The sequence below is a fragment of the Brassica napus genome, chromosome A9 (genome assembly GCF_020379485.1).
Source record: "Brassica napus cultivar Da-Ae chromosome A9, Da-Ae, whole genome shotgun sequence".
NCBI lineage: Eukaryota > Viridiplantae > Streptophyta > Magnoliopsida > Brassicales > Brassicaceae > Brassica > Brassica napus.
In genome coordinates, this window is record NC_063442.1 from 36043056 (window position 1) to 36070297 (window position 27242).

At 36.2% G+C, this 27242-nt stretch overlaps 5 protein-coding genes, 1 long non-coding RNA gene and 1 other non-coding gene across 8 annotated transcripts; 2 read left to right on the top strand and 5 right to left on the bottom strand.

Annotated features, from left to right (window-relative positions):
* Positions 1 to 1989: 1989 nt before the first annotated feature.
* Positions 1990 to 2547, bottom strand: LOC106363561 (uncharacterized protein At4g04775-like). The gene is made up of 2 exons (XM_013803283.2): positions 2392 to 2547; positions 1990 to 2322 (listed from the first exon to the last, which is right to left on the bottom strand). Exons 1-2 carry the CDS (start codon positions 2545 to 2547, stop codon positions 1990 to 1992), a joined length of 489 nt encoding a protein of 162 aa, XP_013658737.1.
* A 308-nt stretch (positions 2548 to 2855) lies between these two features.
* On the bottom strand, positions 2856 to 5945 carry LOC106419627. 2 transcript variants are annotated; one of them, XM_048741223.1, is made up of 2 exons: positions 3873 to 5945; positions 2856 to 3747 (listed from the first exon to the last, which is right to left on the bottom strand). In XM_048741223.1, the coding sequence occupies exons 1-2, from the start codon at positions 3940 to 3942 to the stop codon at positions 3212 to 3214; spliced, it is 606 nt and encodes a 201-aa protein (XP_048597180.1). In that variant the 5' UTR covers positions 3943 to 5945; the 3' UTR covers positions 2856 to 3211. The 2 variants fall into 2 exon arrangements, with proteins under 2 accessions (XP_048597180.1, XP_013715895.2); XM_013860441.3 differs by having other exon boundaries at positions 2856 to 3753.
* Positions 5946 to 6181: 236 nt separating this feature from the next.
* LOC106368203 (acetylglutamate kinase, chloroplastic) lies at positions 6182 to 7529 on the bottom strand. Its single transcript, XM_013808112.3, has one exon. It carries the CDS (start codon positions 7423 to 7425, stop codon positions 6394 to 6396), a length of 1032 nt encoding a protein of 343 aa, XP_013663566.1. The 5' UTR covers positions 7426 to 7529; the 3' UTR covers positions 6182 to 6393.
* A 2726-nt stretch (positions 7530 to 10255) lies between these two features.
* On the bottom strand, positions 10256 to 10999 carry LOC106364978. Its single transcript, XR_007316576.1, has 3 exons — positions 10880 to 10999; positions 10496 to 10707; positions 10256 to 10414 (listed from the first exon to the last, which is right to left on the bottom strand). It is a non-coding gene; the product is annotated as an uncharacterized LOC106364978 (transcript).
* Positions 11000 to 11785: 786 nt separating this feature from the next.
* On the top strand, positions 11786 to 13376 carry LOC111215373. Its single transcript, XR_007316575.1, has 2 exons — positions 11786 to 12027; positions 12112 to 13376. It is a non-coding gene; the product is annotated as an uncharacterized LOC111215373 (long non-coding RNA).
* A 3526-nt stretch (positions 13377 to 16902) lies between these two features.
* LOC106368202 (protein enabled homolog) lies at positions 16903 to 18248 on the bottom strand. The gene is made up of 4 exons (XM_013808111.3): positions 17980 to 18248; positions 17792 to 17875; positions 17527 to 17719; positions 16903 to 17174 (listed from the first exon to the last, which is right to left on the bottom strand). Exons 1-4 carry the CDS (start codon positions 18166 to 18168, stop codon positions 17086 to 17088), a joined length of 555 nt encoding a protein of 184 aa, XP_013663565.1. The 5' UTR covers positions 18169 to 18248; the 3' UTR covers positions 16903 to 17085.
* Positions 18249 to 18445: 197 nt separating this feature from the next.
* LOC111210624 lies at positions 18446 to 25920 on the top strand. The gene is made up of 24 exons (XM_022711148.2): positions 18446 to 18733; positions 18807 to 18913; positions 18992 to 19205; positions 19292 to 19373; positions 19500 to 19785; positions 19887 to 19989; positions 20087 to 20223; positions 20657 to 20830; positions 21086 to 21276; positions 21383 to 21520; positions 21650 to 21738; positions 22062 to 22209; positions 22433 to 22482; positions 22806 to 22861; positions 23204 to 23367; positions 23522 to 23700; positions 23820 to 23877; positions 23960 to 24032; positions 24408 to 24509; positions 24630 to 24723; positions 24799 to 24900; positions 24983 to 25218; positions 25304 to 25444; positions 25544 to 25920. Exons 1-24 carry the CDS (start codon positions 18574 to 18576, stop codon positions 25724 to 25726), a joined length of 3267 nt encoding a protein of 1088 aa, XP_022566869.2. The 5' UTR covers positions 18446 to 18573; the 3' UTR covers positions 25727 to 25920.
* The last annotated feature ends 1322 nt before the right edge of the window (positions 25921 to 27242 follow it).

Genomic DNA, 27242 nt, shown 5'->3' on the forward strand with positions numbered 1-27242 from the left:
GCATCTCAATAAGAGTGAAAGAAGACAAAAGCTATTTAAAAAAGAGAGCAACTTGGTGGGACTTTGGAATTAAAATGGGTCCTTGAATGATCGCAACTTGCGTAGATTCGTGGGTCCAAAAGTCGGTGGCAGTGTAATTAAAGGAAGGTTCGTCGTAGCCTACCATCTCTGTCTCGTGTGCTCCACCACTCTGTTTAAAGTATCTATCTGGGGCCAACCAAATCATACCACATCAGTGTATGCTTTGGATTCAGCTGTTCCTTGATTGGGTCAGACCACAGAGGAGAAGAATTGGGATCAAAGGAAACCCAAGAATGAAACTTAGGCCCAAATGAGCCAGAACAGGAACCTTTCGCTGAGAATGTGACTAGTTGGATTAAAAGAGATGATACTACACACTTTCTACTTTGAGTTGATTACCCATTAAGACACTTTTCTGTCTTTTTTGACACAAAAACACACTTCTTGCTGGAGGGGCACTTTCTCCATACAGGTGGCAAAAGGTGGACATTACTACCCCTCGCTGGCTTAACTGGGACAGGAAGGAGATGTTTGGCGTTTTGTTAAACCATTGTCTGGTTAGTTGGGACCAAAGTAAGGGGAGAGAGTTTTGTCTTGTTGTGTATCCTAGTTAACGTTATTTGTTATTAAGGTAGGTGAGCTGGGCCATTCTTAACCGTTGGATGAAAACGAATCTAAAGGTGAAGGACGTTTTGTCTGTAAAGATGTAGGTATGTCATTAAATGCATGTATTCTCTTCATCTCGACGACGGAGGAAGTTCTTCGACGCCGAAGGTAATTTTTAAAGATTGTCTAGTTTTTTAGTTCAACCAAATGTGAGGAAAGATATGAACTTTGTTGAATCAGATTTTACGACAAATTTAGGTCTAAAAATTGTAGCTTTGATGGTCTCGTAGGTGAAGGAAGAAGAACGTGTACATCGGCGATGGATGACCAATGTTTGGTTTTGTCAGGTGACTGGGTATGCGGAGATGAAGGGAAGTGGGATTTTGTCATCGAAAAGAACCAGATGGGGAGAATGGTTGAGATTCACCCCGGTTTGGGTTTCAAAGAACTTGAAGATAACGTTCTCCGGGAGTTTAGACTTGATGAAGGGCATTTCCGTGTATCACTAAGCTACTGGCCACCATCAAGTTTTGAGCTTGCGACCGGTATCCGAACGCCACCGGTACTTATAACAAGTGATTGCTCTCTGAAGTATTTCTGTCAACATATGAAGGTAAAAGGAGGGATGAACCTGTTTGCTCGGTTTGACGCAAAACCAAAAGACGTGGACACTGAGGTTGTGGATGACAGTGGAATGTGTTTTGTTTCACCTACGGCTGCTCGATTTCAAGGAAGTGGGGAGTTTGGGTCAGGGCGTTCTAGAAAAGGGTATTTATCATCTGCAGCATCGAAGACCAAAGTTATTAATCTAGAAGATGATGATGACTTCGTACGTGAAGTTGAGAAAGTGGAAGGGATAATGTTCAGTGATAGTTGCAAGGCAGAAGAAGTCAGTGGTTGCAGTTTGGGAACTGATGAAGAAGAGAATGTTGAAAGGGAGCTGGACGAGATAGAGTTGAGGCCTAGGGGATATGATAAGGAGTTTTGGGATCCGTTGCTAGCGGGCGACTATGGAGGTTCTAATGCCGTCAATGTTGTGTTCAACGAGGATGAGATTGTTGAAGGGTTGAAGAAGAAGAATGGACCTCGTTCCTACTTCTGTGACACTAATAGTTGTTTTGACCATTGGGTTGAAGTTGGTGGTGGTAGCGTTGGAGATAACAAAGCGAAAGTGGAGAATTTTGGGGGCGTGGGGAGTGATGATGTTGGGAGTGGTGGTGGTGTGGGTAGTGGTGGTGCGGGAGTGGTGGTGGTGTGGGGAGTGGTGGTGCGGGGAGTGGTGGTGGTGTGGGGAGTGGTGGTGCGGGGAGTGGTGTCAATGTTGCAGAACAAGGAAGTAGAAGTAGGGGCCCGCCGCGGAGGCTAGAGGATGTTGATGACGAGGAATTTGATATTCCCCCTCTTTTTGATGACACAGAATATGATGCAGCTGAAATTCCAGATATGGATGTGGATGAGGGTGATGGTAGTAGTTGATATTGTGGCAGCCATAAGCTTACTTTGCTCGTCGATAAGTTTTCTCATCTCCAGGAGGGCGTCTTCGATGTGTTTGTCTTGTGCTTGAAAGCGTAGTGTCGTCGACCTCTTATAAGACTCAATCTCGGCCTGTAGCTGACATCTTTTTGCATCTAGATTGTTTATCTCATCAACAAAAGCCTCATCAACCCATTTGAACAAGTGGTGTTCTGATTTCCTCTGTTGACAGGAAAAAATTAATTTGGGATGCAGACGAGATGACAAAAAAGAACAATTGTTACGAGTTACCTGAACGGCAATTTCACATCTGTAGAATCTCCGGTATAGGTTTTCCTTCGTTTCGGCGGCGTAGGTTGTTAGATTGGCTCCACACCAGCAGCGAGTAGGTATGCCAACTGTTGATCTGCGTTGAACGGAACGAGATGAAGAGCTGTTGGAGCTCATGGCTGGTGGGTGGTTGATAAGCAGTGGCGGCGGATACCCTTAATTGAGAAATGAAAAGCGATGCGGTCACCTAATTGAGCGACAAAATTCAACCAAATGAATTAGAAATGGCGGACCGGGTATTGTAGAATGATTTTAAAGAAAAATCATAAAGATCTTGGATAATTATTATTGTTTTATTATAATATTAAATGATTCCGAAACTCACTATTTGAACGTGTGGACGTGGACAGGACAAATTGATGTGGTTGTGGATAATTGAGAGTGATGATATAGACAATAATTAGAAGAGTAAATGAGAAGGCATGTTATCCGTAACTTAAAGTTTAAACATTAAGTAAGCACAGCGTATGTAGTTTCTTGCCCGAAAGTGGCAAGCATCGCACCCAAAACATAAAACAACAGGTCCTAAACTCCCATATGTTACACAAAAGGTAGGAGTAAGTCGAACAACGTTTTATAAGAAGAGATACTTAGGCTAAAGGCAAGCGGAGAGCATAGTAAGATGGCATGACAATAGTCTTGTAGATGTCCAGAGCGTACTGCTTCCTTATGTCGTCAACTGCTTTGTCTGTTAGGCTCTCCATGTGATGGATTGGGTCACCATGGGCATGCATCTCAAGAAACTTCATGCTGACGGGGCCGCAATCACCTGAGCGCGTATTCAAGCAAAGAGGACGCCGTCGACGATGATAATCAACGCAAGTCGTATCTTCCTCCATTGAGACATCTTGTGACCTGTTTCGAGCATACGACATAGTTCCGCAATCGTTATGGTCTTCTTCTTGCCAATAACTCTTTTCCATACGTTGTCTTTGCCAGGAACAACAGATTTAGCAATGTCTGGGTGATACCCTTCCGGGAAGGGCCGACAGTCTAAGCCGGTGACGGTACCAAACTCTTGGAGACCGTAACGGAGAGGCTTCCCACCAAAAGCCGTCCAGAGCGTGTGTTCTGGAAGACATAGAAGTTGACGCGAGAGGAAGGAATGAATCATCTTACAGGAAACTGGAGCTTGGCGGGCAGGGATGTCGAAAAGCTTCCCAAAAGGTGACTGGCGAATAGTATCGAACTCCGGAGTACCTCGGAGAACATGGCGAATGAACGGCAGAATCTCCGGCGAGGAGTAGATATTGAGTCGCCTGACGGGGAACCTATCAGTTGCGAATAATCTGGGTGGGAGACGGAGGTCTTCTCCGACTGTTCCTAATTTAGCATTGATGTTAGTGATGAGATGTGAAATCAATAACTATAAAACCCTAATTTCTAATAAAAACCCTAATTTCAATAAAAGCTTAAAGAAACGTAAAAGCTTAGAGACTAACCGTCGATTTGCGTTGGTGGCGTCTGCTGCGTCGTCTTTCCTTTCTTCTTCTTACACTGCGGTTTCGTCATGATTCGCGGGAGGAGAATGAAGAAAAGGTGGAGATGAAGAAGACAATCGAGGATTGGAGATTTCTGGGTTTGATTTGGTGGAGAAGGTGAAGAAGGTGACGATGAAGGAGACAATCGAGGGAGAGTGAGTCGCCCAGTCTAGGGTTTGTCAATTGGGGGAATCGTAAAAGCATATAGGATAATGTTTTAATTGAACATATATTTTTGAAATTCGAAATTCAAACAAATAAAGAATATTCAATAAAAAAATCAAAATACTTTTAACCTTAGTTAGGATGTCCAGTTAGTTCCTCTAGTTAGTATTAGATAAGGTTTCATAAGATTGAGGGTATGTAGGACATTGCACATGAAGAATGTGTGCCTCCAGCAAGGAGTGTGTTAATGTGTAATTCCAAAGACAAAATGTGTCCTAGGAGGTAAAAAATTCTTCTACTTTCTATCTTTTTGGTGTAAGTCATTTCATTAGCAACTAGTGTTCAGGGAGTACAATTGTCTCTGAAATACAGAGATGGGATATAGCTTTTTAGCCATGCAGTCAAACCTATCTATTGACATTAACCCTACTATAAAAGAAAATCAATTGTTACACAATTTTAAATAAGTAGATCAAATTATTGAGAATTAACCTATTAAATTTAAAACAAAATATCTTTTAAATTACCATTTAATTAATATGTAGTCCACAAATGATTTTGTTTATTTAAGTTAACAAAAACCACTAATAGATAATTAGAAATTGTACTATTTAGATTGTATTATGTTAATTTGCATTCTTTACCAATTTATATGTTTTTCAAAAATCATTAAATAAATTAACAATTAAATTGTTATTTTGAGAATAAAATACACAATATCTAAATTTTTTAGTTACTTATTTTAATTAAAATGTTTAAGAATATTTGATGTGTAAATTATAAAGACATATAGAAAACACAAACATTGCTTACATAAAATACAATGCTTATTTAATATATATATAGCCAATTTAAAGTAACCAGGTAAATTAATAATTTAATTTGCAATCACAAATTATATGACCAACGCATTGTAAATTAGATACAACAAAAGTTTATATTTGCAATTTTATTAATAGTAAATTATATTTCTGATTCTACGAAAATATAAAAATAGTAATAAGTTTATAATATAAAATATTAAAAAACTGTACTACATATTCACGATAAAAACTATATGTATTTTATATAAAATTCTAGTTTATACAATGGGAAGAAATTATTTTTCATCGTTTCTTAATTTTTTCGTTAATATATTATTTTCCTAATTTTCGTGGTTTAGTGGTTTGTCTCTTTTCTATCTTCGTCTTTACTAACATTCCAAACATCCAATTTTACTTCCATTTCTAAACACATCTCACCTGGTTACTTGAGTGGTCAGACGCTATCACCCCTCCCAACTCTAATCAATCACACATCTATCCCAATCTAGTCATTTGCATCACATTGTAATGAATAAAAAATTCAAAAGATTATTATATAAAAGTTTATTTGTATCGTAGATCATTTATAATATATTTATTATGTTTAATTAGAAATTAAAGTATATATGCTATTTTGGCTTTTTACATTAAAAATACATATTAAAAAACTTCATTTATCGTGTATTTAAAAATAAATTATTTTAAATATTTAATCACAATACATATTTCTATATAGAGACTATGCTGTGTCCCTCTTGGCTATTTTATTTATACGGTTTTTCATAATTTATTTTGTTTAATGTAAGCATATGTAACATTTGTATTTTACTTTATGATACAGTTATTTATGCATATTTTTTAAAAAAAATCGACAAACATATATTTATTATTTTCTTATATTTATTTATTTAATTATATTGATTTTTTTATCTTTCCTTACTTTTATATATACACCCTTTTATGGATCGTAATATGCGGCCCAACACCCGAACAAGTGCATAAAAGGTAGTATGATTGGAGTGTTGAACTTTGGACTCAGGGAAAACTGATTTTGGGAGGCCCACACCCTTAAAATGTTTATCGGCAGCATACAGGTTTGACAGTTATGTTCATGTCCTGCATGATATCTATAGGATGGACACAACCCGACCGCTTAGTCATGTTCATGATGTCTATAGGATAGAAAACCTGACCGCTTAGGCAGGTTTTGTTTGTGTATCCTATGGCCATCAGGAACTAACCAAAGCAACTTAAAATCAGGAAGTAACTAAATCATGAAGGATCTAACATATGCCAAAACTCTTTGCCTAAATAAGATAGTTTGACAGAATGTAGAAATAGTAACAAAGCTAAGCAAAAGAGAAAGAGAAAGAACAAGATTAACTCAACTATCCTTATTGTCTCCAAAGAGAGAAAAAGATTAACTCAACTAACCAGACAGCATTGACATTCCCAAATACAAAAAAAAACATGAACTTGATTTTGATGATTGAGATCATCTATTACATCAAACTTCATCCAGTAATCATAGTTCCAGCTCCTTCATCAGACATAATCTCATGAAGCAGAGAATGCTGTCTCCTCCCATCAATAATACTAGCCGTCTTCACTCCTTGAGCAAGAGACCTTATGCAACACTTAACCTTCGGAATCATCCCACCAGCAACTTTCCCTTCTTCAATCATCTTCTTCACTCCCTTTATATCAATCTCCTTCACCAAGCTTCCCGGATCATCTTTATCCTCCAAGATCCCTGCCACATCGGTCAGCAGAATCAGCTTCTCAGCTCCAAGCGCCGCCGCGAGCTCCCCCGCCACCGTATCTGCATTGATGTTGTAAGCTTGACCAGCATCATCCGCCGCAACAGACGCAATCACCGGAATGTAACCGTAATCAACGAGAGGACGCAGCACGTTGGGGTCAACTCTCGCAACTTCTCCGACAAAACCTAACTGAGCTGAGTTAGGTACAGGTCGTGCGGTGAGAAGACGTCCGTCGTGTCCCGACAGCCCCACTGCAGTAGCTCCGGCCGCGTTGATCAACGATACGAGATTCTTGTTGACTTTTCCGACAAGAACCATTGAGACGATCTCCATCGTCGTTGCGTCGGTCACGCGAAGACCGTCGCGGAACTCAGCTGGGATGTTGAGTTGTTTCAGGTAATGGTTGATGTCTGGACCTCCGCCGTGGACGAGGATGGGGCGGAGACCGACGCACGCGAGGAGGACGAGGTCGCTGACGACGGAGGCTTTGAGCTCCGGAGACGTCATGGCCGCGCCGCCGTATTTGACGACGATGGTCTTCCCTCGGAATTTTTGGATGAAGGGTAAGGATTCGGAGAGGATCTCGACTCTGTAATCCGGTGAAGGTGCGTTTCGGGTTGCGTTTGAGGGAGGTGGCGATACGGCGGCGTTTATGGATAGGCATAGACGCTGGTGATTCTTGCGAGGTGGAAAGCAGAGAGATGAGGATCTGGAGGTTAAGGTTTTCAGAGGTGTGAAGGAGAAGGATTTAGGCGGCGCATTGGATGTGATGGTGGTGGCCATATCTGAATCTTACCGGAGGAGGCGGCGGCGAAAATCCTGAAGCGAAGCGAGAGAGTGTCTGAGTTTTTCGTTAAAATGATTTATGACAAACAGTTAGTGAGCCAATGAATATAAGCCACGTGGGTAAGAGACTTAAAGACTCTCTGTCCTAACCCTAGGTTGGGACCCATTAAAATGTTTGCTTCCAAGGGGCTTAGGCTTAGGCTCGGCCCGGCCCAGCTTATAAAATTACATCATCGGATCATTGATAAATTTGTTTTGAATTATCAGCTAAGGTGTGTCTTGAATGATGATTTTTTTTTTTCATTCTTTAATCTAAAATCGATTCTCACTTAAGATTAACAAAAATATGTGCTTTAATATACTGTAAGAAAAAACTGCTGAAAAATGTCTTACATTATAAACAAGCTCAAACACTCGTTCTATTTTCAATAGTGCATACATATTTAAAAAAAAAAAAATCAAGAATGGAAATTTGATAGGCGACAAGATAGAACAATAAAAGAAAAGCAACCGCGCAGCCTTTCTCTCTGATCAAGAAACTTAAAGACCTCTCTGGTATGGGAAGCTGAAGGCAACTGGCAACACCACACTCAGTGACAGGCAAGATTCAGCTGTCTTCAGTTACAAAAACCAAAAAAAGAAGATTCAGCTGACTTTTTTCCTCCACAGGCCTAAGATAGAATTCATGTATCAGGACAAATATCAGGTCTGACTAGAAAAAGAAAAAAAAAAGGTTAAGAGAGTATTCAAGAGGATAAAAGCAAAAATCATAAAACTATATATAAAAGTTAGAATCACATAATTGTCCCAAGTAAAACTGCTGGAAATAAATTGGACAAAAACGACTTGAAAATACTTTAATCTCATTAATTTGTAGGCCTGTCAAACAGTATAGTACAGTATGTATTCAAGGTTTCCCACATATGAAGAAGGAAAAAATGGGATTGACATCTATCTTAAGGTATACCCTTCTCTTGGATCTTGTAGAAAGATACATTTTAATATCCTATCTAACATAGGAACACCAAAACCATGTATTTGATACATGATCCATAACAGCTTTGATAAAGGAAACTAACCTGCAAGCTAGATACTCATGATGGCTGCTTTTCTGCTTCAACACCGCAGATCAGGAGAAGCAACGGCAACTGCCGCATCCGTACGATAAACCTTGTGCAGGAGACTTGCAGTTTCTGAAGCACATTTTTCAATAGCGGATCAAAACAGCTCGGAGAAGAGCACAAACTTCCGGTAAGAGATAGGTTGGAAACTCTCTCACTCGCTATGATTTGATGATATGGATCAAAATTAAATACCACAAATGTTTTAAATCATCCTATTTTCTCTAGAAGACATTTGACTGATTCACCCCTTCCCCCCCTCTCAACAAATAAATAACTTTGCTTTTATCTTAAAAGAAGCATGAATAAAAATAGTCATAGAAAGTAGATTAAAATAGCAAGCGTGCATCATAAGTATTTACTAGAACTTGACACGCGCACCCGCGCAGGTGTTAGTTTTTTGATAAATGAATATTTATTTGTATAAGTGATAATATATATTTTAAAATTTACCCGTTTAATTTTTTTTTAATATGACATTTATAAACACAATAATTTTATAGTTTATATTGAGTAGTTTTATTTTATCATGTAAACCCTTAATTATATCATCCATTTATTTAGAATACGACCTGTAAAATCACACAAATGTACTTTTATTTTTTATGGATCAAAATTTTATGATTATATATAATAAAATTATTGTATAAACTGTTTTTATGGATCAAAATTTTATGATTATGTATAATGAAATTGTTGTATACTATTTATTACGTATATGTGGAATTAGTAAAATAATTACCGTATAATGTATGTAATTACGAAATGTATATATGGAATTAATTATTTTCAAATACACATATGTATAATAAAAAGGAAAATACAAAAAATATTAAAAGTTAGGTTTATTAATTATTGTTGCCATGATTTTTTAGTTATAATTTGATTTTGGAAATACATTAATTGAAGAGAAAAGACAAAAATCCTAAAAGATAGGTTAATTAATAATTTCAGTGGCATGCCATTGTAAATATAATGGAAAACTAAGGGATAATCTAATTTTGTATTCCTATTTTAATAGATTAGATTACACAGCCATAACCATAATGCTTAACCGTAAAATATAAATCGGTCATTTAACATAAAACCATAAAAACAAGGTAAGTTTATTAAGCTTATTGGACAGCAAGAGCAAAGCCAATCCTTTCCTGCCCAAAATCGAAGACAGTGTGGTATCGACGGAGCCATGGAAGACCTAGAACACTGTATCAAATTAAAAGTATTAATAGTCTTCAAAAAATATAATCTAAACAACCATAATGTTCAAATCAAATTAAAAATGTTTGACTTACAAGTATGCCTCATCCCCAGGTTGGAACACCAAAGGTCGGAAAGCCGAGATGTATCGTCCATCCGCATCAGCAATTACATACTACAAAAGCTATATGTGATCAAACAAATAACTCCAAAAAAAAAAAATTATAGCTTTTGTTACTTACGTTCTCTGGAGGGATGGTTAAAGAAGCATCCTCATCACCTTCAATAAAGTTGAATGACACATGGGGCCAGTCTAATATACCTACGGCCTCATCGTGAGTAAGTATTGTTGGTCCATAAAGGGGTACCTATTAAAAAATTATACGCATACACTCAAACATATATTAGTGTTAAGCTAATTTATTTTAAAATATATAATATATACACAAATATAACTTACTTCTCGACCAAGAATTTGTCGGTTGATTCTGTAGATAATATGCTAGTAAACAAGTTGCAAACAAGACATGAGAATCCATAAATATTTACATTAGAAAAGAAAAAAAATTCTAAATTAACTTTTAAGTAAATATACTCCTTGATACTTACAGGAGGCCCATAAATGTACTCGCAACCACTGTCTATCAGAACTTTATCACAGTATTGTGCTGCAAACAAAATGATAGTATGATTTTGGTTACTTTACTAGAAAAAAAAAATCATTTTTCAAGTAAACAAGTGATTGTTACCTAGATGACCCGCAACCGAAACCGAATACATATGAATCTTCCACTGGTTAGAGTTGTCGACGAGATCAAAATATTGGTGGTGACCTTCGTAATGTTCCTGACTGACACCTCCAAAGATTAGGCTTCCACCATCATTGCCATGAAAATAATAATTTCGCAGGTAAAGTGAAAACAGGTTGATTCGTAGCAAACCCTGGTTCATCAGTGTCATCCTAAAATACAAATAATTAAGTGTTATTAAACATGCAAACACAATACAAGATATGGAGACGTCACGTGTCATTTCTTATATTTAAAAGGGAGTTTTAGGCCAAGTTTTCATCAATGATGAACTATTGAGTGGTAACTAATTAAAATTAATAAAAGAAACGTAAAAGGTATTACCAGATAGGAACAGCACCCACTGCATCAATATTGGCTGGCAGAGGTAATCCAAGTCCCACAAACCCATCATAGGGAAGATTAATGTAAAACTGACGTGGAACGACCCTTCGATAGACTACGAACTCTTGTGGACCAACCATAACAAGGTTTCCCATGGGTCCTAACATCATGTGCTCGGTTCTCCTCCTCCCGGATATGGTGACAGCACCATTTCGCAACCTAATCGAGGCCAACGTTCCTTATACGACAAAGCCCAAACACACACAATCCTCAGTTTTTTTAGTGGACATAGAAAGACATGGACATTACTTCAAGAAAGATATATATATATATATATTACCAGGAGCTTTCGTTGTACGTGGGTGACACACCTCCATCATAGGCATGTACCTGGTTGGGAACGAGAAATTTACATTGGAAAACACATTTTGACTTTCTAATTACACTAAAAAACACATCCCACTTGCAACACACATTTATCTTACCGTTTGTCCATTATACCTTTGAAAGCTTATTCTCTCTCGTTACCTTCTTGTTGTAATCAGATTTTAAAAAAAAAAAACAAAATCATTAACTGATAAAATTCTTTGCCCAAAAAAAAAAAAAATAACTGATAAAATTCTAACTTCCCCAATTCTCACAAATCACAATCCCTAATCCGCTTAAATAACAATATCTATCGTTAATGGAAAGCTACATCCCTAAACCCCGCCGACGGAACCACTCTCCCTCTCTCGTTGAACTCCAGCAAAAGGCTTGAACCAATCATCATCTCGTTTAGCTCAGACAAAGGGCTCTGTTCTTCACCACGAGCAACCTCTGGCGCCATACACACTTTTAATTTTCTTAGAGCCGCTGCAATTCCTCTTAGAACCTCTGCAAATCTGCAAAGACACAAACCCTGCAACTCTAGCCGTAGATCTTGCAATGATTGGTATGAGACAAAGATTCAAACTTTTTCCTATTCATGTTCTTATTGATGGTGATTTGTTCCCTTTTCGTTTGTTAATTTTTGAAGCAGTTGGAAAAACAATTGGAGTATGAGTGTGTATTCTCGTCCCAATTTCTCTTCTATGCAAGTCATCATATATACAATAGATTTAGTTTTCTTCTCAGGTTCACTTCGTGTAAAGAATCAGTACACAAAGGTATCTGTTTATGTCTCTTCCGTCTGGCATTCGGAAATACTCTTATCCTGTGTTTTCTTAAAACATTTTATTTCTTTGTCTCAGGACTTACCTTTATGGTTATCTTTTGAAAAGCCATCTACCTCTGAAATTGAATTAGATGAAGATGGTGTTTGGAACATTGCTGAGGAAAAGGATAAGAGCTTCATTGCTAACTGTTTATGCTTTTGATATCTCATTGTTCATAAGGTTGACATTTTGTTTGGCATATATGTTTTGTCACACAAACACAAATCACCACCAAATAATTGTCCATTGTACAGATCCACGCACGTCTATCTATCCATATGTATATTTTATCCATATGCATATGTTCATGCATATCTGTCCACAAATAACCGTTCATGATTACCCGTCCACACTCATACGCATGTACTCCTACATGTTTATATGTCTACATGTAGCCGTCCACGCTTACCTTCTCAGTTCTCTCTATAAATATTTTTCAAATATGAACTATTTATAAACTAAATATATATGTTACCAAATAATTCTTTTAACCAAACAAAAAAAAACTAATAAATGAAAATAAAAGTTTTTTTAACATTTTTTCATCCATTTATATGTCCACATCTTTTCTATTAACTTATTTTTCTTCTATGTCCACACTTCTCGTGTCCATGTATTGTTTTTCTATGTCCATAATTTTCTGTCCACATTAAAATATATAAAAAATATATATGAAAATAGATGGTAAAATGTAGAGAAAAAAAATTACAATTTATAGTAGTAATTTTTTTTGCTTTATATGTCTTAGACTTTGAAAAAAAACAAATAAACATAAAATGGAATGAAAAATAATAACTGTTAACTTATTTTCTTCTATGTCCACAATTTTCTGTCCACACTTATCGTATCCATGTTTTTTTTTCTATGTCCACAATTGTCTGTCCACATTTCTCGTGTCCACGTATTTTTATATAATTGTTAAAATATATAAAAAAATATATATGAAAATGGATTTTAAAATGTAGAGAAAAAGAAATTACAATTTATAGTAGTAATTATTTTTGCTTTATATGTCTTAAACTTTGGAGAAAAAAAACAAATAAACATAAAATGGAGTAAAAAATAATAATTGTTAACGTATTTTTATTCTATGTCCACAATTTTCTGTCCACACTTATCGTGTACATGTATTTTTTTTCTATGTCCACAATTGTCTGTCCACATTTCTCGTGTCCACGTATTTTTATATAATTATTAAAAACTATAAAAAATGTATATGAAAATGGATGTTAAAATGTAGAGAAAAAGAAATTACAATTTATAGTATTAATTATTTTTGCTTTATATGTCTTAAACTTTGGGAAAAGAACAAATAAACATTAAATGGAATGAAAAATAATAATAATATAAATAAAATAACTAACTAACTCAATTGTTGTTGAATTGTACGTTGATTTTTACGTCCTCAAACCGTTTAAACCTTTAACTTTAACTGCAACCAGACATAAATCTAGTTAGCTTTCGGATGCTTCTTTAAAAAAAAAAATTCTTCAGCTTATTCAAAGGAAAAGTCATTTATGTCCAAAATAAAACAGCTGTACACATAAAGTGTGTCAACTAGACAATGTGTCTCCAAGTGTAAACATAAGGCATAATGTGTCTCTCTATGTAAGTATCTCGGTTGGGAACACGGGAGATTCTTCCTGGAATCCAGATTCCCTTCATTCCTGTGTGGAAAGAAACTCGGAAAAGGTGAGGGCCTACTCCCAGTAGACCAGTGTACGCTTGGTTCTGATGATTTCGCAATGATATGATGATCGGCTCAATTTGTTCCATTGTTGATCTACAAAACCAAATAGCTAAGACATTAATACGAGAGTACATACGGAAAGGAAAGAAACTCGAAACTAGAGAGAGAGGGAACATTTGAAAAGCTCTCAGACTTTTCATAAAATAGTATATTTGCTTGAAAATAAGTTTAAAACCTATGAGAAAAACGTTTAAAATCAACTTTTTGAGAGATACACAAACCCATTTGAAAATCTGTGAAGAAAAGTTTCAACTTATTTACAAACCCCATATGAAACCAAGAAGAGAGGTTGCCTTTGATCTGAACGCCGGGTGCAGTTAGTGCAGTTTCGGCAAAGCTAGTTAGGGCAATGTTTGTAAGCTTAACTAGAGCTAGTTAGGGTAACCTATGAAATATGCATGTTTAGACTTTTCTTAAGAAATTAACAAATCTATTTTGAAAACCTATTAAAAGTTACCAAAGATCTAATATTAACTTGAAAAATCTATAAAATGTCTGTGAAGAAAACACATATGAAACTTGCCTTTGTTGTCCAACTATAGAGAGAGAGAGTTGGGGACGAGAGAAAACGATTCCTGCAAGGTTTTCATTTATATTGCTTGAATACAAAGATGACATAAGTGAACAGCTGTCTAGCATTGGTCCGTACGGTCTTCCCTCGTTCCTCGGTCAATCAGACTTAATTTATATCCGTTTCGATCTGTCAAGGTCATCGACAGTCATCATTCGACTCACCCATGCCGTTTACAGATTCAAGCTGAGAGACTTTTTATCTCTGGTGAAGCGTATAAAAGAGATTACCGCTGTCCCACTCCAAGCACCGCTTCATCTACTCTTCTCTGAGTTCTCTCCTTTACATTGTCACCCATAATTCGTAAACAACATATATCTTTTTTTTTTTCTGACAAAGAAAAGCAACGTAGATATGAGACGTTAACATGTGACTTTTGTCATTTTAGCCACCGTAATTGTAACTTAGTGAGGCCTTTAGCTTAAGAAACGATTTAACCAATATTTGAATGATGTCATGTGATAAATTATATTATTTTATTGTGTCATATGTACAAAAACTAAATTGGGTTTAGTTTTTCAGTATGATCACAGTTTTTTTGTTTGGTATGAACACCACAGATTTCAAATTTGAATTAATATGTTAAGTAAATATCCAAAACAAATAAGATTGGAAAGGAATTTTTTTTTTTGACAACAACAAAAATAAAAAAATATATGTTATTAAAATTTTACATTTGTTTATTACAAAATACGTTTTACATATATGATTTTTGCTTGATAGTTCAACAGACCACGTAAGTTTGAGCTTTTACAGAGGATATATATATATATTTTAATTAATACAAAGGAAGTTTTATTTTATTTTTACAGGAAAGTTTTTTTTCTTTTTAAATTAATACATGGGAAGTTTTATCAACAATGATATTGTCGTTTTTTCAAACAAAAAACAATGATATTATCATCCCTAATTTATTGCATAAAATACTGTAGCCAGTTTTATTTTATGGTTGGTAAATTAGCATAAAGTTTTTTTGTTGTTGGGTAAAATATTATATAGACTTTTTCTATCAAAAGAGTTTTACTGATAAAGAGAAACTACAAGAATTATAATATATAGTACTAGATACTCACCCATACGTCCGCATGGATGTTTCCTTTTAAATTTCTATCGCTCAAAACTTATCATATATAATTTATAATTTTGGTATATATTTTTTTTTACTCTTACCAATATTTTTTGATGTTTAATATGATTTTATAGTTCATAGTTATATGCAGCATTTTATTAACCGTTTTAAAAATATTGATTGTTTTAGTGATTTGTTATATATAAATTTATCTTGTTGCATGGTTTAGCATTGATAACTTAAAAATAGAAGCTTTTATGGAATGACAATGATTTTAGTATTGTTTTGTGGAGCTAATTTAGAGTGTGTTTCAAAAATATATGTTCAGTATAACAAACCATGGGACTGGGTGCAGTTTGCTTCAGAATTACTATACACTAAATCAGAAACACACGTTCACATTTTGGATGTACTAAATTTAAACACATATTCCATGGTCTGGGTTTGATTTACGGTTAAAAATGAAAACAATATTTACATGAAAGTGATGATCTTAATGTTTTTATACATGGATAATATTAAGCTTATGTTTTAAGCAAAAATAAAATAAAATACTAAGCTTATGTACTCGTTTTATTTAGTGATGCTCTTAACTTTCTGACGTGAATAATTTACGTCACTTTTATGTTCTCGGTTTTACAGAATTGGATTATTATTATTATAGATGTAATCTGAATAATTGATAGCTGCCCAAAAAGGAATAATTGATAGATGGGAGTTTTTATTGGCAGTAGGAGATACTATAACCGAGATATGGTTAGGTAAGGAGATTCGAGATTATTGGTTTCAGTATTTCAATTGATTTCGGCTAGTTATTTAATGTTGTCAAATGAAAATAAGGCTATGATATAGTCTTGTAATATTTACAATAAATAAGGGTTAATTTTAATTTGTATTTCATTTTTAGTAGATTAGATATATCATATTTGTATAACCGTAGTTGTACTTTCAAAACAGAGAGTAATAACTAATTAGCTAACTCTAAATCAGGTAGAATTTACTCTACCTAGAGCTTAATCCAGCCCACAGAGGATATTCAGTAACACTCTCAAATATAAAGTTACTGAAGAAAGAAATCATCGATGCTGTGTGCTAATACAATGTCAAGAAGATTTCATTCCTGTGAGGCATTTTGAGTCACCGGCCGCCAAAGACGATAGTAAACCTGGCTCTGAGCCTCAGCTGTGTGATGATACTCACTCGTATTACTCCTCTAAGATTTTGCCAACGCCCAAAGAGGCGAGAGACAGAAACAAGGTGAGAACAAAGCTACTAACTAGAATCCCGTCGATGACAACTATGGCTCTGGTCATTTTTTCTTGGTCGTCTAGGATAACTATCATGCATTTAAATGGAATCTCGTCCAACCTTTTGTCTGCATCAACAAGCATATATAAATTAAAAAATGTACAAACGATTGATTAACATGGGTTTAGATGATGAGAATCCCAAAAATGTATACTAATTTATCTTATAAAAGACAGAGTCTTGCTGCATAAACACAATGGAAAGACACAGAGACCAAACAAATTAAAAGTGAAGCGCACTAGACATAACCATAACTTAATCGCACTGAAACCACATATCCATCGTTATTCTATATGATCAATGGTTAATCCATTAGCTTTTAGTATTCTTCCCATCAGCCGTTGTCTTCTTCTGATTCTCTTTGTCTGCTCTCACATTCCAAATAAACCTTTTACAGTTTCCTGCAAATTAAGAAAAAATAAAAAGTAACCAAGCTGATTATCAAATAATCCTTTTTTATATCATGGAACCTATACTCTCTCTCTCTCTCTCTCTCTCTCTGACATTATGTGGCCCCCGCTCTTATAGTTAAACTAGGAGCATTTATCGAAATTAACAAGTAGTAACTTCGTGTTGTGTTGAAGCTCTGCACAATCAAAGAAAACTGCCTCTTTTTTTTTTTCTCTATTCTGAGCAATTATCTATTTGAAACAAAAACAAAGCTAAGCTTCCTTGTAACGAACTAACTAATAAGTTGCTACTAATAAGGCGAGCATTGGGAGTAAAAAAGTAAACTCAAACAAACAGACAGACCTGCGGTACCAGGAGTGTCTCCTATTTCCCACTTAGCACCTTCTTCATCATCATCATCATCTCCCTCTAGTGCTACCCTTTGCGGCATATTGGTCTTCATCCATGGAGGTATCATGGCTTTTGTAATAAAATCTCCACCTACTCTATGTATGTCATCTTCTTCTTTTTCTTCTTCACCAAGGTTATCCTCATCCTAACCATGTAAGACGAAAGATGACGATATCCGTTTTCTAATAAAAATTGAATTTCTAAATGATAAACATACATCCATCTGAGATTCAATGGCTTCAAACCTTCGTGCTCTTTGAAAGAATTCAACGGCTTCTCTTTGCCTTTCAGCAGGCTCAACCTAACCATGTAAGATTTACGATCCTCGTTAATTACGGTAAAAATTGAATTTCTAATATACATTTGAGAGAGTGATCCAAACGGTTAGAGGAGTGAATACGTTACCTTCATCATCTGGGATTCAATGGCTTCAAGCCTTTTGGCTCTTTGAGAAGCTTCAACGGCTTGGCGTTGCCTTTCAGCAGCCTCCTTGTCTTTCTTCTCTCGTTCGAGTTTCACCTTCCCAGTTTCCTTGCTCTCTCTGTGTTCTTTTTCGAGCTTCTCCCTCGCTGATCTAAATACCGTATCCATCATCTCTCTTCAATTTTGTTATCTGAGAAAATTAGGGCGTTGGGAAAAGAGAAGAGAATTCTCCGTTTTTTCTTCACGTCCTGTGATAGAATGAAAAATATATATGTATATTGTCCTTCAAGATATGGGCCTTCTTTTGAATCCATTAACGGCCTGTTTTATATATATTTTAAAAACCCAATCAACCATATTCGAAATCTTTAGGTCTTCATAAACGACGCCGTGTAGTTTAAATGCCAACGAGTCGTTTCAGTCTATGACATAAAACGACGCCGTGTAACTTTGGACGCCAACGCCGTCGTTTTATCACGCAGCGGGAAATATCCAGAGCCAAAATCTTCGTCGTCCTGTGAATCAAATTGGACGGAATAATCCAATCGGAACCGCCGATACTGTGCTGAAACCGAGATGGAGAAATCGGAAGAGGAACTGATACGAAGATCAGAGCCGGAGTCGTTGGTCTCCGTCACTGTAGGCAGGTTCATGAGCACGCTTCTCACGGCACGCCCTAAAAAGCTACGCGAGTCTATCTCCCGTCTCTCTCTCGATTCTCAAAAAGGCTCGTCAGGTAAGCGTTCTACGATTCCGTTTCGTGTTTATATATATGTTTGCTTCATTTATCTGATACCTTTGCTGTTTAGGCTCCGTCGACGAGGCACTCTGGTTTTTGCAAAAGTCCGTTAAAGACGCTGCTGAGACTGAGAGAGACGAAGCCATGGATGAGCTCCTTGTACCAATCATCGAACATGTAAAATATTCAAAAAACCTTAGTGAAAGCCTCTTCTGCTTGATTGTTGGAATGTTGATTTTTTGTTTGTTTGTGTAGACGTTAAGGTTTAAGGATGTTAAGCACAGTAGCAGCCCAGCTATGATTCTTCTAAACTGGCTGTTTCAAGATGAGCTTCTCTTTCTAGGCGTCTCGAGGAATCTTTCTCAAATCATTTCGAGGAACGAGGACAGGTTCTTAGCGCTTGGATGGTGTTTGCTTATCCGTAGTCTTGTGGAGTCCGAGGATACTGGGGATCAAGGTTTTTGGAACGGTGAGCATTGCAGTCATTCTTGTTACTATGGATTCAATGCCAGTAGCTCACTTGATTTATGGTTTATGTGCTTTGTTTGCTGACAGGGATTAGGGAGAAACATTCGATGTTTGTGGAGATTGTTTCGTCTTGTGTGCCTCACTTGTTGATCATTGTACGCAAAGGAAGGTATACAACTTCTCTGTTGGTCCCATTTGTTTTTGGTTATTTATTTCAACTTATTAACGTCCTCATTTGGAGCAGGTTACTAAGCATAGTCATTTCCACCTAGTTCTGAGCTGTTATTTTGTTTAGTGTTTTGCAGGATGGATATGAGGTGCCATCTCGTCTTTCTGTTTCTGCTGCTGATTGCTTGCTGTCAATTACTGGAGCCTTAGCGAGGAGTAATGATGCTTCGGCAAACAGACCGAAGCCATCGGCCACTATTAAGGGGTCTCATCAACCGGTTGCGTTGATACCTAATGTTAGTGAGAAGAAAATAAAGCAGACTTCTCGACCTGAAGATGCAGCCAGTGAGACAAATTGTATACTGTGGAACCACCTGGAGGAGCTTACGCGCCTTGTACAGAGTCTCTTTGCTGTATGTTCACTGATTCATTGAAAGATGCTTGATCTGTGTTTTTACATTTTGAAGTTATCCACGATTTGTGTCGAGTAATGTTGACAAAAAATTTCTTCCAGTGGAACAGGAAAACTCGACTACTTCATGCTAAGGGGTTAAACAAAGTGCTGAAATGGTTAGAGGAGTTAAAAGAGCATCATGGTGGCTCTCAAAAGGAGGCAGGTCTCTGACTAATGCAACCTGTCCTTGTTCTTTCCCAATTCTGTTTCTGATTCTTACTTATCATCATTCTTTTGTTTGTTTCGTATCTGGAATCCAGTCACGGAGGTATCTGCAGGTGGAGCTCTACTGCTCTCTTCTTGTTGGAAGCATTACAGTGTCTTGCTCCACATGGAAGATCGGAAGTTCTCAAAGATTAGCAAGGAATTGTTGGATCAGTATATGTCCGGTATTAAGGTTAGACATAATCGAAAATCCTTTTGGTTTCAAATTGTGTGATAGGGAAAAATTATTTCATACTGTAACATTGTAATGCCTATGGGATTCTTTTGTGTCCGTATCTAAATCTGCGGTATATATTCAAGTTCCCTGACCCGTTTTTCTCTAGGAGTTAACAGATCTAACAGTTTTTGGTAATTATTAAGAAGATAGAATTGTGCAAATAACATATACAAGTAGAATCTGCTTGAAATTTTATGGATTATGTTTGCATCGTATATGAGTGGGATTATGATTGACAGTATCAGATTATTTGCTCCGGAGTCTTTTTGTTCACATCATGCTCGGTTTGTACTGGTTTTAATGCTTCTATAGCTTTATGTTCGTTCTCTTACTAGTGTTTTCCAATTCATTGGGTCATTAGGAAGCTAACAATGATAAAATGATGCAGTATTATTCAGAAAGTTATCCTCAGGGAAGTTCTGAAACCAAGACTGGTAGTATAGAGACACAGAAGTTTTTCCTAAATTGTCTATGCCTTCTGTTGGGCCGCTTTGAGGGGAAAAAATTCGAGACCATACTATCAGAGTTTGGAATGAAGCTTGTGCCTTGCCTTCTACATCAGGTATCTTTCCCATTTCTTATTGAATAGGCCAATAGGGAGTGATGACACGCTTTATAGGATTTTCTCTTGCAATTATATAGGCTGTAGTAACGCTGGGATTTTGTTCTTAGGCTTTTCTTACTTTCTACTCATTATGATACTCACAATTTTGGTTCTGCTCGATTGCGGTCATGTACTGATAAAGGTATCTTGACGAATAATATATTATTTCCCTGAGATCATCTTAGTACTTACATTCCTCGTTTGCCTTTGAAGCTTCGTAGTAACAATGAAGAGATATCAGAAGGCGTTGTTGCTATATTTAAAGAAGTCATCTCTAAGCTACAATCTCAATCCGGAGACGCAATGTGCCTGGACGTTGTGATACCATCCTTGCTTCACCTTCTTGACGAGAGGGATGGCGCGGCCAAAGCTGTTAGTGTCCTCCTGGCAGACTACTGTTCCAAGTATGTCTATTCTTGCTATTCTGTTAGCGTCTAAATCATAAAGTAGCTTTCTAGTTACCACTCACTGTTCCAAGTTTGTCTTCTGACTTAAAGAAACATTCTCCAGAAATGCAGATAATAGCTGTCTCAGTGAAGTTCTACAACGCCTTGTTTCAGGAACTACTGTCCAAAGGCTAAATTCTGTGGATGTGATATCAGAAGTAATCCTCATGTCAAAAGATTCATTTCCTTCTCATATCCCCTGGTACAATCATTTGTCTTTTTTGTCTGAAATTTCCCTTTCTATCTTTTCTGCATCTTCTTTAGTTCCTTGATTCTATTTGCATTCTCATGTCCTCGGAAATAAGAACTCATTTTCTGCATTTATTTTAAGGAAAGAGATTGCAGACTGCTTATTAAAGTGCCTTGGAGACGAGGAAACTTATATCCGTAAACAAACTTCAGAGTTGCTGAAATCAATGGGTTGGTCTTCTTTTTGCCTTTGTACACAAGTCTTTTGTAAGCTTTTTTTTGTTGTCGTTATCAATTTCTGGTATTGCAAATCTCATTCCTTATATGACCTCTAGATCTAGTCTGTCACTTTATTAGATGAATTTGAGAATTTCAAATTGAATATTTAAGTTGATATCTATTATTCAGATGAGGAAAACTTGTAACGACCCAAATTTATGTGGTCCCAGACTTGTTATTCCATATCTTGATAGCACCTATAGTTCCTATGATAAAAAAAATTCAGCTGTCTTATAAAATCAAGCCATCAAATGCATGTTTTTTCTTTCTTCCAGAGCCATCTTTCGTGCTACCAGAGTTGGTAACATTAGTTTATTCAACCAGTGGAAATGTACAATCGTCAGCTTCCGAAACTTTGCTTGGGGTCCTTAAACATCACAAGGAGGATTCAGATGTTGTATGTATGTTGCTGACCTGTCTTAGGTATCGTCTTTCGTCTCTTTTTATCCTTTTCCCCCATGTATGCGTAGTTGTTTGCTTATTCCCATTTACCCCAAATAAGAAATACACATCGTTTTAGTTTAAGTTCGTAGAAGTTAAACTTATAAATTCTTCATACGTGATATTAACTTGCCTACCGGATTTGGTTTTCTATTATTATTTAAAAGGTATTTCTGCTTCTCATCTTCACTCTTCCTCTATCTAGTAATACTCAAGCTTTGGACACTTCAGAAAGTCGTGGACATCCCACGGAAGGTATTCAGTTTCTACCTCATTACCGTTGGCATGCTTTACATAAGTCTGATGGTACTTCATTTCACTGTTTTCCGTCTTGTATTGATCATTTGTCTTATATAGGCACAATCCAAATGTATTATATAGAAAATTTGAAATGTAAGATGGATAGGAGATAAAGTTACTGGAATGTGAACGAAAAAAAACATGTGCTAGTTTGGTGCTGAATTACTAACGGACACTAACTATTAAGTTTTCCTCTGGCGATTGCGTGTTCATCATCTTCTTGTACTGTTGTTTTCCTCTGGCGATTGCGTGTTCATCATCTTCTTGTACTGTTGCAGGTTCGACTTTTGACAGCGATCGAGTGCTAAAGTTGATTCCAGAGTGGGCTAGATGTGTAAGTACAACAATGTCATGTTTGCTATTTTTGAAACAAAATCTCTTTTAGTTTCCAGATGCATCTATAGCCACCGCCGCACCAGTCACGAACTATGTGTAGCACTATCGAATGAAAAATCAAAACAGAACTGTTAACTCTGAACCCTCAATATAAACGTTTTAAGGCATTGGTTGTTCGTTTTTCACCTTCCAAGTCATGTTACCTTTTAATTATCTAATTCTTGTGTTTGGGCTTCGAAATCTTCGCATAGGAATTACTGTGATGACCTAAGCTTGTGCCAGCTATAATTAGGCAGTTAGATTTGTCTGCCTTTTGATTGAATTTTTTTTCTCCTTACAGGTTCAAAACTGGGGCTCACTAATTGGACCGTTGCTTGATAAGATGTTTTTGGAGCCATCCAATGCGATCATGGTTAGGTTTCTTAGTTGCATCAGTGAACATCTGGCAGATGCATCGGACATGGTCCTTCTGCATGTACTATCACATATGAAGGAGCAAGACAAGTAAGTAAACTTTATCTTAGATTGTAGCATTAAGCCACCAAATCAAAATACAGCTATATACTCACCATTGATGTGATTTCCATTGGTAAGAAAAACTTATTATCTTCCAAAAAATATAGAATATTGATCACCAATGATGTCATTTCTATTGTAGGATGGATGAAAACTTCATAAATATGTCTAAAAGTTCAGTCGACAAAACTAATGTTGAGAAATCTCTATTTGACCACCTCTGCCCCCTGCTTATACTAAGGCTGCTTCCCCAAAGAGTATTTGATGATATTGATTCATCTACAATCTATGGTAGATTTCTTAGAGAGGACTCTGTGAATGGTATGTACCCTTATGCATTTGATTTCCTTTTCCTGATAATAGAAGTGTGTATGTCTATAGTTATCTGATTAGACCCTTTATTTCACCAACTTTATTTCGTTTCATATTGTATTTAAAAGAGTATCGAGACATCAAGTTTGAGGATTGCCAATGCATCGCTGCCTTCCTGTTTGAAAGGTAATTTTACTCCACAATTATCATCAAACACCATTTAGTTTATTTCCATTTGATATCTGACACACTAACTCTCGTAATTCAGGGCATTTTCTAAGTTCGAGTTTGAAGAAGTTCGGAAACTCGCTGCCGAGCTATGTGGACGTATTCACCCCCAGGTGTTAACTTGTTTCCTTCTTCAATCTTGTATTGTTGGTCATTCTTTTGAAAATGTTTCAGTATGGCGTTAGCCTTTGTTTTATTGCGCTTCAAGCAACATAGGTCATGTGAAACAAAGGTCAAAATATATAACCTAAGAAACAAGAGTAGGTGTTCCAGTAAGTTTTTTCTCAAGTTCACTGACCATAGAACTTTTTCTATCTAGTCTCTTCTTTATGACATAATATAAGGCAAATAGGTTCTGTTAGTAGAAGTAAGGCTTGCTGCATTAAACATCTGAAAAAGTCTAATGCTCGACTTTAGTTAATTAAACGACAGTTTAGTTTACTCTTCATTGTCAAAAGTTGTAATATGCCGGAGCTTTTATTCAACAGGTGTTATTTCCAACTGTTTTGTTGCAACTTGAAAAAGCCACAGAGTTGCAAGACAGCCTCAAGATTAGAGCTTGTCTGTTTTCTATATGCACATCCCTTGTGGTAATACTCCCTTCTTTCATTTTGTATCTGTGGCTCTGTGGCGATCCCTCTTGTCACTGGTTTCGATGCGTTATTTTGCTGTAATATTTCCATACCTTACAAAGTTTCCATCGGTTGCAGGTTCGGGGATGGGAGTCTTTCTCACACAGTGTGACACCTAAGGTCAGGAAAGTCCTGGAGAAGATTTTGTTATGGCCTTCTGATGAGGACGAAAGTAAGATATTTGCTACTCAACTTTGGTTACTTTTTCTTCAGTTTCTCACTTCATGGCTACAATTTATCGGTGCAGTTTCCAAAGTACAACACGGGTGCATAGATTGTCTAGCATTGATGATATGTGCTGAACTGCAACATCCCGAATCTTCAAAAACAATGAAAGGAGAAAAATTACGTAAGTATTGCTGTTGTATGTCTGTGGTGCTGTTAATATTTTTCACCAGACTTGCATATAAACTCCTATCCTGATACTGTAGGTGCGTCAAGTAGTTCCGTCTTAGATTTCACGATCCATTGTTTGATTGAAGATAGAAGTGACTGCTCCTCTATGCCAGAGCCGAATACAGAACATTCAATTCGTGAAAAGCCATTTCCTATTCCATTTCGTCTATGCATGGCAAACGTTCTTATTAGTGCTTGTCAAAAAATCCCTCAGTCTGCTAAGAAGACTTTTGCTCGAAAAGCTCTTCCACCTCTTGTTCATTCCCTCAAGGTTACTTACTTTTGACTGCTTACACTCATTTCTGATTTGGTTAAAATTTGTTTTAGTCAGAGTAAAACTCCTGAATCTGGTGCAGTTCATATCTGCGCCAGAGGTTCGAGCAGCTTGTATCCAGGTCCTATTCTCAGCCATGTACCATCTAAAGTCCACACTTCTCCCTTTTGCATCTGATCTACTGAAACTTGCTTTGAGATTTCTTGAACAAGGATCCGAAAAGGTAGACAACTCACAGAAAGAACGTGATGAATTTGTCGTTATCTATCCACATGAAACTAGTCACATTAGACTCATGATCATGATATTTGTTTTGTGTTAGGAGAAACTGGCTGGTGCTAAACTGATGGCATCACTCATGGCGAGTGAAGACGTGGTACTGGAACGCATATCAGGAGGATTGATCGAAGCAAGATCAGTTTTGTCAAAAGCATCCTTGTCAGATCCTTCTCAAGACGTACGTGAAGTCTGTGATAAGTTATTGGCATGTATAACCCCATCGTAATGTCTTTTTCTTCTGTTAAGATCAGATTCTATGTATTATTATATTTTACTTTTTCTCGCTTTTTGTTTTGTCACATGACGGACGAAGTTGGTATGTAGATATGTGGTATGTGTAGCAGGACATGGGTCTAATCTTTTCTTTGTAGGGCTTCTAAATATAAAAAAAAATACAGACTAAAGTAATTTGCTTTGTCACCAATCTCGTACACCACATTCCATACTAATAAAGTAATAATGGGAGCTGTGTTATCAACGATGGATAATCCGGTTCAAAGAACCAATGTGTTAACTGCTACATTTTTGGTTAAGTTTAAATAATAAATAAATCCTATCATTTTGTTTTGTTTGTTATTTTCTGATCTATATATTTAAAATCATACTAGATTTTGAAGCGCGGGTTTATTTTCTTTTTTTTCAATTGACAAATATTTAGTAAATATCATATTTTCATATATTTATGTTTTATTTTATAAAAGACTTAAATTTTTTATCTTTATTTATCGTATTTCATTTTAAATGACTATTTATGTTTAAAAAATTAAATTTTATTTCTTTAATAAATTAAGTTGGTATAACTCTAATAAATTAATTTTATTATGTGGTTAATATTTTAATAAAAAAAAGTTATTTTAATAAAAATTATACTTTTATGAATGCTTAAATTATATTAAGAAAAGAAAAAAAATAATAATTAAGAATAGTTGAAAAAAATTTATTTGAACTTAGACTCAATGGCCCAAGGGAAAAAAAATGTGAGAATTAGATCTGATTTCTTAATCGGCCCAAATGGTCCAAGAGATATCTGATGTGGGCTGGATCCAAAAAAATGACCCAATATAGATGTGTTATTAATATTATTTGATTGTCCTTAATGAAACATGTAATGGTTATAAAGAAAATGGTAGACTAAGGTAAAAGAATAATAAGATCATGCTTTAATAGTATAGATTGTAAGTTCTATGTTGAAATGACTACGTTAAATTGAGGTGTGATAATTACTGTCCGAGATGTGGAGAAGTAGAGGAAACAGTAATCCATGTCATTTTTGAATGTCCACCAGCTCTCCAAGTTTGGTCATTATCGTCCACTCCGACAAGCCCATATATATTTCCCGTATCAAGTGTCTACACGAATATGGACTTTCTGTTTTGGAGGAAGAATAGCATTATTGAGCCAGAACTCGACAGAGATCCTTATCCCTGGATAATATGGTATATTTGGAAGGCTAGGAATGAAAAACTTTTTAGGGGTATAGATAGAGATCCTTTGGAACTAGTTCGACATGCAGAAAGTGAATGCAAAGCCTGGTTTGATGCTAACGAACTGGTGCAACCAGTGGTACAAGATAATAACCCGGTGGCAACCCAAGTCATAAGCTTGGGTAATATCTGCTTATTAGATGGATCTTGGACATCTTCTGCTCAATTCAATGGATGCGGATGGGTATGGATGGACAGTAATGAGAACATTCAACTTATGGGAACAAGGAATGTCACTCGACGCGAATCAGCCTTGCA